We start from the raw sequence: 11,430 nt of genomic DNA on the forward strand, positions 1-11,430 counted from the left end.
CAGACATGGCGAGCAATGAACTCTTATGTTCTAGGGATCGTATGGCCCGTATGTCTTGTATCCCAGTCCTCATGGTCTCTATTGTTGTCGGAACTCCCCTACATCCACTATTGTGACTTCTCAGCATTCTGTCAGTGGACATGTGGGCCTATCGAAGAAGCCAATGATGCACGAATGCCTTTGCATTGTTGTGCACTAACATACAGGTCGATTCCCTATGCTTATGAAGCTCAACCAAGATTTGGCCAAACTGTTGCTTACATCTATTTCAACCTGCTTTTACAATTCCTCAGGGAATGTACCCTTACATCTATTTATATTCATATGAAGAGGTTTCTAACATGCATCACCATATCATTAAAACTAGAAAGAGCACTACATGAAAAGATAAGTGATACTAAGGTTCTCAATTGATCACTCTTCTCATCAAACCCCAGGCTCGAAACTGGGTTCTTTTGAACCCAGAAACAATAACAAAAGGAAGTTTACCGTGTTTCCAAAGATGAGCTGTAAATCTGGAAAAATTTAGCTGCTGACTTGGCCACTTCTGAAGAATAAATGCCCTTTAGACCTGAGCATCATCCATTCCAGTAAGAAATGCTGACTATTACAGTCAATAATACAACATCAGGAAGAAAATACAAGACTCGTTCCAGCGATAGAGCAAAAGACTCATGTTCCATATACAGTTTCTCTAGTCAATTTTTTGTTTGACAGAACAAGTATGAGGAAGGCTGGTAAAACATTTGTCAAATGATTTACCAAAATCTTTGTGATGTATAGGATCATTGAAAGTTGACAATAATGGTCCTAAGACAAAGCTCTCAGGGATAGTGACAGCAAGGTTTTCTGCTTTTCCCCATTCAAGATGCATATATGACTGTAAAATCAGCCGCCTCACTGTCACCAATTTCATGGGGAAAGCATTGTCAGATATGTGCAAATAAAGATACAAAGACACCTAACAATGAGTTCCTTCAAACAGATTACCTTGTGGATTATCATGTTTGAACCCTCGTTCCCAGAGAGCAGTAATCCACCATATGCTTGTATCTAAATCTTGGAAGTGATACTTTCCCTGAGGTTGCTTAGGCTCATTTGAAATTGGATCTTCACAATCTTTCCCATGCAAACCAGGCAGAAGCAGCGTTATCTGTTAAAAAGACTACTTCAAACACGAGCAAAACGAAGACACACAATATAAGTATACATAGAGATCTTTTTCAAGGTTCATGATCCATTGGAAGTAATTTCTCGAGTTGGAACATATAAGCAGTGCAGTTGAAAAAAAATATTATTACCTTGCTATGAAAACTAAGACAACAAAAAGAAAGAATTCCCAAGAGCATCAGGTTGCACCTGATGTTTCCAAGCTGCCTCAACAAGATGTGTTCCATATTCTTCTAACATGTCATATAGAAGCATAAAAGCCTTCCAGCGTTCCATCTCGCATTGCCATACTCCTAATGATCTTGCTTCTATATCTGCATATCTGTCTCGTCTTGTTGATGAGTTTAATGAGTTATTTTTCATTCCATTCAAATTTATGGAATCCTGCTTCTCAGAAACCAATGTTTCTTTCAGAGCTTGCTGAAGAATATGCAATGCACGCTTTCTAATCAGAGGTTCTTCATCCACCTAGATGTCATAAGCAAAAAAATGTATTAAGGAAAAATAATAACATGTAGTTGGAAGAATCGTATACAACTAAGCTTACCAGTCCAGATTTTACAATGTCCCAAAGCTCCCCATCATTCCAAATATGGGAAAGACTTGTCTGACCGGTTTTCTCCTCAGATAGTGGATGAAAAAGAAGCTCTGCAGAAAAGTCTAGAATAAAATATAGGTCTTGCTTTTGCAAAGAGTCTTGAGAAAATAAAAGCCTCAAGGTCTCTAATAATTCCTTTTGTAATGGGTTCCTGTCATTAGATATAATGTAGTCACATTAATAATCCAACTCTCTAATTGCATTGCTATATGGGCTCTCTGAACACTGGAAAAGAGATAGAGGATCACCAGATATCTGGATTTTAATCTTACACTAATCCCTTCATGGTGCTTGGACTCAGCCTTTGAATAGCTCTCAAAAGTGAAGGTAATAACAACTTGATAGCATACTCTCTTTTAGTATCTTCATTTGCTTGTGAAATGGCTGTCAACATGGGATGAAAAAATAGTGTAACAACATTTGCACAGAACATTTCTCCTGAGCTTGTAGCAACTCCTTCATTTGACGAGTTTACATTTGTGTTACTTGATGCTTTCGACAGAAGAACAAAAACAATCTGACAAGCTACATGGTAATCTAATGGTTCCTTGACACATGGCTGGTATTCCTCCCCGGGTTTCGAGGAAAGATTTTCTTGATTATGCATCCCAGCCATAGGAAAATTAACTTTGGAATCTTCTGCCCTCCATAGCAATGGTTCCACTGATCTCAAAAGATAGGGAACTAATGATAATTCTGCATATTCCCATGCATTCTTTGTGATAATTAGGTCTGCTATCATTTCAGCAACCTAACCCAAAAGAAAAAGTGCAAGCACTCAAATTCAGCTAAGGTACACACTGCAATAATAAAATACAATGCTTAACAGAAACTTACAATATTCTGAAACCCTGCTGCTTTAAGATCTGATTTCTGCAATAGGGGTACACATACCCCCCAAATGATTCTATGAAGTAACTGAACACAGTCTTCTGTTACATTCCAAACAAAAGCATCCAATAAGTTAAGACATTAAGTTATAACAGTAAGGAAACCCATCCTGGCCAGTCCTGTGCATTTAGAAAGTGCTGTGTTCAACGGACATACAAGAAGGCATACATCAAGAGTTATCGTGGAAGCAGTGTCAGAACTCCACTATAAGGATGAAATAGAATGGCAATTCCACCTATATAACACTGAGATTTTGACTACATGACAAGAGAGGAATCCAAATAGAGTGGACTACTTTTCTTTCCTCCCTTTTTTCTCTCTCTTTCTTTTCGTAAAACAGGGCATTATCTTAACAGTACAAAAAACCACCATGATTTCCAAGTGGCTCACTTCGGATGGGTTTACATAAATAATATACACCCATCTACATTGCAATCCCAGCTTAAGGCTGACACTAGAGAGCGCCATTGTTTTATGCCAATATTAGCAATTCTAACACTTGATTCAATCTTATAGAGCATTATGCAGTTATTCAAGAAAATTAATCTCTCACTAGATAATAAGTAGCACCACTTCTGGGAATTTCGAGCACAACTTACCAATAGAATTAAATGCATACAATATCGCTTGCATCACAGCACTCCAAAAATTATCTTGTGCTTCTATGTTGTTGTTTGTTTCCTCAATGAAGACCTACCATAGCCAAAACAAGGTGTTATATCATAATAAAGATTGTAAAATGCAACTCAACTGTAAACTCCCACCCAGCATTTAGGAAAGCCTCTAGTTATAGCTTTGTAATACTTCTTTTCATGTCTTGAAGCTTCACTTATTCTAGTTTTACCCTTAATAGCATAGAAATAATAGGAAGACCTACTCTAGATTCTATAGACAGAGGTTTAAATATGGATTCCTTGGTCACATCAACTCCTTTCGTTTGGAGATATCAATTCTCTTCTACTTCTTTTATGTTTTTTGCTTTAACATCTTCCCAACTACATTTGTTAGCAGTAGAGAGATAGAATGAGAGTTCCAGTCTGTAGAAGGGATATACTTTTAAGAGCCTAAAATTGACAGTGAGACCAAAAGAGAGATTGCATCTTAAAACGCTATCTCATTTTTTAGAACAAACCAAAATAAGTAAATATGACCACATATAAGATGCCAAGGAGTCTCATAAGCTATGCACTTCAGATGTTGGACTTAGATAGACTGAAACTTTTGATTTTAAATATCTCCAAGATGGAGAGGTCTTTGGAGGGAGGGAGGGAAGCACATGTGGTGCCAGTTGATAATATCGTTTACCTTTTGATGACAAAAAAGTGACAAAGCCATGGTCCAAATTGGTCAAGCCCTATGTGCACGACAACTGCTATTGCCTAATCTAATGTAACCCCCTATCATATGTTCTGGTTACGAATGTTCTCATGGTTCTTTATTGATCAGTTGTTGTGGTTGTATCATTGTCGTACAACTCTCCATATTTCTTCAATTCTAGCAAGAAATACCCCAAGCCCAATTGGCCTTTCTATTCCATTATCTTGCATAGTGGACCCAAGCTTAGATTGAAGAGGCAATAGTATCTCCCTCTAAAAGTAGTTGGGGTTATTGAAAAATGAGAAAAAAACATTTATTCTCAAGAATATACATATGTGTCACAACAGAAGAGAGAAAACACAGAGATCACTTTTTACATGAGGAGAAGGTCCCTCTTAAAGGTCAAGATCTGGTCGTTGGGATAACTAGCTGTTGGGGCTAGCTAGCTGTTGGGCTAGCCATTTGGCTATAACTTTAATCATTCTCAACACCGCCCCTCAAGATGGGCGAAAGATATCCACTAAGCCCATCTTGTCACACAATCTAGAAAGACTTACTGGCCCAAGTCCCTTTGTAAGACAATCTGCTACTTGATCTTCAGTAGAAACATGACTCAATTTTAATATTCCACTATCAAGTTTCTCCTTGATAAAGAATCTGTTGATTTCAATGTGCTTGGTCCTATCATGTTGTACTAGATTGTTGGCAATGCTGATTGCTGACTTATTGTCACACCACAGCTTCATCTGATTTTCTTGATTCATGTTTAGTTCTACTAGGAGAGTTCTCAGCCACAAAATCTCTGCAACTCCTACAGCAATAGCTCTATACTCTGCTTCTGTTGTTGACCTTGATATTACCAACAGTTTCTTACTCTTCCAAGAGACCAGATTGCCCCCCACATACATGCAGAATCCTGATGTGGATTTCCCATCATCAGCACAACTAGCCCAATCAGAATCACAATAGCCCTCAATGTTAAAATGACCATGTTTTCTAAAGATCAATCCCTTCCTTGGGCTACCTTTGAGATATCTCAGAATCTGGTACACTGCATCCATATGATCTTTCCTCAGATCATGCATGTAGCGATTTACCACACTTACTGCAAATGAAATATCTGGACGAGTGTGAGTCAAATAAATGAGCCGACCTACCAATCTTTGATGCCTTACACGATCAACTTTCTCTCCTGCAAGTTCAGTTAACTTGATCTTTGGGTCAATTGGAGAAGCTATAGGCCTACAACCCAACATTCCAGTTTTTGTGAGATCTAATACATATTTTCGCTGAGATAGAACAACTCCTTCTTGTGTGGAATAGCGCTCGGCCTCTACCGAGTCTTAAACACTCAGTGGAAGAAAGCAAGAAATAGAAATGAAATTAATGCACTTGCACAATATGAGATGATACCAGATGTTTACGTGGAAACCCCTAATAGGGAAAAAACCACGGGAGCCCACAGACTCCAACTATCACTATAGGAAGAGGATACCAAGCGAGACTCGGAGGCAATGACCTCGAGCTCTATGTCTTCGCCAACCGGCAGTAACTACAGAAAAGCTTTCTGTATCACACACACACTCTCTCTCTCTCTCTCTCTCTGTCTTTACAACAGTAATAATAACAACTCTTCCAAAAAAAAACCACATAAGTGATTTCCCTAAGTCATATTTATACTTATGTGACTTTAGGACTATTTACAAATATGGCCATGACAAGCCCTCTAGAAACATATTTACAGATATGTCCCTAGATCTGGTTCACACCGGGTTCATCCGGATATCGTCTGGATCCGTCCAATCCGGCTCCTTTCTTCCGCTTGTCTGATCCGGCTCCTCCGGATCCCATCCGGAGGGACCGAATTCCCAACACTTCTGCCCCACGAGCTACCTCAATTCCAAGAAAGTATCGTGGCAACCGTAGATCCTTCACCTCAAACTCTTTACCCAATCACACCTTCAATTGTGCAATTTCTCCTTCATTGTTACCCGTGATAACTATATCATCCACATACACAGCAAGTAATGTAGTATGCTCCTTGTGTTGTCGGATAAACACTGTATGGTCCGCATTGATCTGTTGGTATCCCATACCCACCATAGCCCTTCTTAACCTGTCGAACCAGGCTCGAGGAGATTGCTTCAATCCATAAAGCGATTTCCTTAGTCTGCAAACCATGCCTACTGTTTGAATTGTACCAAAACCTAGGGGGATATCCATGTACACTTCATCAACTCTCCATGAAGGAATGCATTTTTTTACTTCTAATTCATGTAATTTCCGATCCTTATTCATTGCTAAGGAAATAAGCGTTCTAACAATGCTCATCTTTGCTACATGTGCAAAAGTCTAATCGTAATCAATGCCATATGGCTGACTATATCCCTTAGCCACTAATCTTGCCTTGTGACAATCTGCCCTTTGGGATCTGTTTTATTGTAAACACCCATTTGCATCCAATCGCCTTCTTTCCTGGTGGTAGTGATACAATCTCCCAAGAGCTCCAAGTTCTTCTTGCATAGCTACTTTCCACTTTGGATCTTCTTTAGCAACCTGCCAGCACTTGGGTAAAGTGACAGAGTCTAATGATGCAATGAATGCTCTATGTGTAGCTGATATGTTAGAATAAGAGTTAAACTGAGCAATATCATGAGGAAAACCATAACGATCAGGAGGGACTCCTGCACTACTGCGAGAGGTCCTCCTAACCATTATAGGAGAAGGAGAGGAAGTCATATCACTGGTGATTTCTGGGTTTGGGAGTTCTATAGGTATTTCAAAAGTCGAGGCAAGCCGGGACATGGGACTTGATGGCACAAGTGGCACTACAAACTTGGTCATATTTCCTCCCTTCTGCCTCTGCCTCCAGGTATACACCTTTGACGATCAGTGTTCCTCAGCCCTATTGACATCATTCTTGACCCTTTCAAAAACAATAGAATGATAAACATAGTGTTCTTCCGATTCCACCCCCCAATCTTCAACTGATGTGAAAAGGCTCTAAGGTGCCTAAACCTTAGTTTGAAGAGTTAGAGAATCTCCCTCTTATTTCATACAAAACAACACAATTGCAAACACATTGTTCTTTCAATTCTATCCCCTAAGAGCACGATTGGCAAATCCTTTCTTCCATAGATTTGCATACATATCTGCTTATCTTAATGTCTAACTGGCGTGAAGAGCTCTTGAGGTGCTCTATCACAGTACGGAGTGCATGAGATACACATGTATCCATATAAGAAGGCTTAATGACACACATCTTGTGATGTGTGTAAAATGAGTGCCTTATAATGGACCGTCTTCATACTAAGATGTTCTTTCAATATCCAATTTAATGATAACAATTCAGATCACTCCATTTTTCCACTTCGATCATATTAAAGTGAGAAAATTCCAACCTATATTGGAACCGGGGTAGTGCATTTATATTTATGCCATGTGATTGAAACCATCTTGCATTTCAGCAAACCAACAATGATTATCTCCATGTTCAAGCACTAGTTTTGAAGACATACGTAGCGCATCCTTGAGAGCATTTATTTTAGGGCTCCCAAAGTCTTTTGAAACCAAACATTGATTACAATTTTTTATAATAACTCGCCAATGTGATAAATAAAGGCTTGAAAGAAGTAGTAAAGAGATGAGACCAACATCAATAAAAGCATAATGCTTCTTAATGCATAACAAAGAAAGTGCAACGTGTGATATGAATGAAAAGGATAGGAAGAATTTGGGTAGATAAGTCATAGGAAAAGAGTTTTATTTTTATATTGCTTTCTTGAATGTCATTTTTAGCATCGTCTTCTGCTTATTCATTCAAGTTTTCCACGTTTTTCTAAACAATTTGAAGTTGAAATATGTAGCGGCAAAGATTACAGCTGCTCATGTGAGAGATTGAAGAATAGCTAAGTCAAGATATAAGGGTGGTGGTTTTCTTTTGTTTCTCTATTCCGACTCTTATATTTTATTTGTAATATCTGGATACTTCTCGACCAATGGAGGTTTATAATTTGATTCATGCTATCGCACCCTCATGATTGACAAGAATAATAGCTATGGCTTGAGAGAATAAAAAGTTTACCAATGCTTGATAGTAAAAGAAGAAAATCTATAACAAGATATGTCGCTGTAAAGAGCTGGAAATCAGGGTCATGGGAGAAAACAAAAATGTTGAAAAAAATATTTCGCAACCACAAGTAGTGAGGGATGGAGTTCAGGGCATGAAGAGAGAATAAATGAAAAGAAAACCTGCAAAAAGGCGTGGTAGTGATGAGCTGAAATTGGAGTCTAGTAAGAAATCAGAAGAAATGGAAAGAGAACAGCGACAAGTAATAAAGCGCTGAGATTGGAGACACAGGATGGCATCAATAGAGAAACAAAATGCACAAAGACGGAAACATAATTTGCAACAAAGCAGCACCAAGTATATTCACAGAAGATATAGAGGGAAAAGAAAACAAAAGAACGTGACAAAAAATTGCAGTAAGAATAGCAATGCGCTAAACCCAAGAATGTGGTAGACAAAAAGGTGAAGAAAATCTGAAATTTTGCAACAGTACATAGTTAAAAAGAGTTCAAATAGGAATGACAGGGACCATAAAAGCAAGAAGAATCAGAAGACAACAGAAGATAGTAAGGAAAAAGGCTTCATTAGGGTTGAGAGCTACATACCTGAAAAGAGAATGAGTGAGATGAAGGTGAAAACAGAAGAAGGAAAAGACAGTTGCTTGGACGCAATATATAAAGGTTGAAGAAAGACATTGGAGTAAAGATAATTATGGATGGAGAGGAAAAACAAAAAAACTGATGGTGATTTAAAGGAGAATCGCTTGATTCATATACCTGCGAAGAGATGAAAATAGACAAGAAAATACGAAAAATAAATAAATTTCGAAACCGGACTGGAGAATTAGTGCATGAAAGTGCAGAAGAAGAAGAAGAAGAAGAAGAAAGATGAAAGTGGAGGAGGAGGAGAAGACGGAAGAAACTGGGGGAAATTAACAAAGAAAATGGTGAAAGGAAGAGAAGATAAGAGGAAAAGCTTAGATTAGAAAGAGCATACCTGATGAGGGGAGGAGGTGAATCTGTCGAGGAGAGTGGAGACGAGGAGGTCGTGGGAGAAGCCATTGAGGAGGATGAAGGCATCGACTGCGTGAGGGATGGCGTCGCGAGGAACAACAGAGAGAGCTCTGAGCAACAGCTCCACTGAATCCACCATCGCTAGCTAGGTAAAGCTAGGCTACACAACACAACAGAACTTCTGTCTTTCCTTCCTTCTCCACACTACTGTCTTTTCTTCCTTCTCTCTGTCTTCTTCTCTTTCTCTGTCTTCTCCTTCAAAAACCTCTGCGTTTTCTGTATTTCCCAAAATACCCTCCACACAAATTTCCCTTATTTTACAAAGCATACCCCCCCCCCCCCCCCTACAGTCTTCTTCTTTGTCTTCTCCTTCAAAAACCTCTGCGTTTTCTGTATTTCCCAAAATACCCTCCACACAAATTTCCTTTATTTTACAAAGCATTATCCCCCCCTCCCCCACCAAGAGTCTTCTTTCTTCTCTTTCTCTGTCTTCTCCTTCAAAAACCTTTGCGTTTTCTCTATTTCCCAAAATACCCTCCACACAAGTTTCCCTTGTTTTACAAATCATTACCCCCCCCCTACACACACATACATACACACACACCCCCAACAAACAGATATACATAGGAATAACAAAAAGAAAAAAACAAGGCAAGAAGGCGATGCCTTGATCCATCGCGAACATGTTTAATCAAAAAAGAAGAAAGAAAGAAAGAAATAATAACGCCTTCTATGACCAAATTTGGCCCATTAGACAATCAATTTACAACAAAAATGGGGTATTTACTCATTCATCAAAAGTAAAAATAAAAATGGGGTATTTGCTCATTCAAAGAAACATGGCATAGATTCGATCAGGCATCGCACGCATATATAATCGAGAAGGAGTCAATCGCATCGATGAATCGATTGGGCATCGCACAGATGTATAACTGAGAAGGAGTTGATGGCATTCAATCAATCAAGCATCACACATGTATAACTGAGGAGGAGTTGATTGCATTGATCGATCACACATTGCATGCATATATGTATGTATGTATGTATGTAATCGAGAAGGAGTTGATCACATCAATCCATCGCACATTATATGCGTTATAATCGAGAAACATGTGATAAGAATCTATCAATCACCCATCACACGCAAAATAATCGAGAAACAAGTGGTATAAGTTGATCAATCGCACATTGCATGCATGATCATGAAACAAGTGATAAGAGCCTATCCTATATCGCATGTGGGATCGAGAAACAAGTGGTTGAGCTGATCCTACATCACTTGTGTAATTGAGAAATGCGTGATGGAGTTGATTGATTGATGATTGGCACTATACAATTGACCACAAACAACATTACTTAAGAAAGGATGGGCACAAATCAATCGGCATGTACATGGCTTGTACTCAAGTAACATGCATATGCGCAATTGCTCAAGACTCCAGGGGTGGCCAATGGGGCATTTGAGGCGGAAATAAGCAAAACGTTGGGACATACATGGAAATAACTCGTTATCATTGTTTTATCGAAAGGAAGATGATTAATAAACTCAGAACTAACTCTTAACCAATTTGGCTCAATAACAAACCGCAATTGAAGCAAAGTCGAAGCACCCCCAACAGACTTATAATCAAGGCATATATTAACATGCTATGTATCTCATCTAACACCCACAATAACACCAAATCGAATCGAACAAATCATAATCAGCCTCAGTTAAGACCAAATCATCCCAAATAAAGGCCCCATCTACTCCTATTTGTCAACCCTTCAGTGCAGATTGGAAAGCCATTTATCAAGGAGAAGTTGATAGGGTATACATACCCAAACATCATGTCAACACTCTTATACATGACTTATAGCCTGACATTTTTTTAGATCAAATTGGTGGGGACACCCAATGTCACAAATTCCATATATATATATACCTGAAATCCTTTCACTTTGTGCTTTTTGGTACTACTCTTTACATCATGATATCCCCTTTTCATTGTTATTTCTAGTCTTCTCCACAATTAGAGATTTCCAAACCACACATGCAAGAGACCAAGGATGAAGGTGTAATTTCAAAAGTGGAGCTTTCAGGTAAAGCAACATATCATGAACATAATAAAGATATGTTAACACTTCTAAAACATTGTCAATTACACACTTTGCTCGATATGAAAGACTCGCTCAAAAGCATGAGACATGCAATCATATCACACCAGTTTAGGCGGTTGAATTCAGAAGGGGATGGATAGACGACCAGAAAAAATAGACAATAAGAGCAACATTGACTCTTACACAGGAACAAAAGAAACACTGATGGTAAGGATATCTCAACAGACCATGGCTAGTAAGAATTAGTTCTCAACAGTGATCCAAGACCCAAC

The 11,430-nt window shown here is 38.7% G+C and overlaps 1 protein-coding gene across 1 annotated transcript in view; it reads right to left on the reverse strand.

Moving 5' to 3' along the window:
- Positions 1-9,223, reverse strand: part of LOC147861241 (tRNA/rRNA methyltransferase (SpoU) family protein) — a 31,523-nt gene extending 22,300 nt beyond the window's left edge. Inside the window, exons 1-9 of the mRNA XM_087323653.1 lie at positions 9,042-9,223; positions 3,259-3,352; positions 2,606-2,700; positions 2,041-2,519; positions 1,718-1,919; positions 1,360-1,638; positions 991-1,153; positions 763-900; positions 490-571 (exon numbers count right to left, since the gene is read on the reverse strand). Coding sequence (XP_087179779.1) covers positions 490-571; positions 763-900; positions 991-1,153; positions 1,360-1,638; positions 1,718-1,919; positions 2,041-2,519; positions 2,606-2,700; positions 3,259-3,352; positions 9,042-9,197 — 1,688 coding nt within the window. The 5' untranslated portion in view covers positions 9,198-9,223. The remainder of the gene's footprint in view (positions 1-489; positions 572-762; positions 901-990; positions 1,154-1,359; positions 1,639-1,717; positions 1,920-2,040; positions 2,520-2,605; positions 2,701-3,258; positions 3,353-9,041) is intronic.
- Between the last annotated feature and the right edge of the window lie 2,207 nt (positions 9,224-11,430).

This window comes from Azolla caroliniana, unplaced genomic scaffold, assembly GCF_043228905.1.
Source record: "Azolla caroliniana isolate FFs.n. ecotype wild unplaced genomic scaffold, voAzoCaro1.0.p SCAF_8, whole genome shotgun sequence".
In the NCBI taxonomy this organism is placed as follows: domain Eukaryota; kingdom Viridiplantae; phylum Streptophyta; class Polypodiopsida; order Salviniales; family Salviniaceae; genus Azolla; species Azolla caroliniana.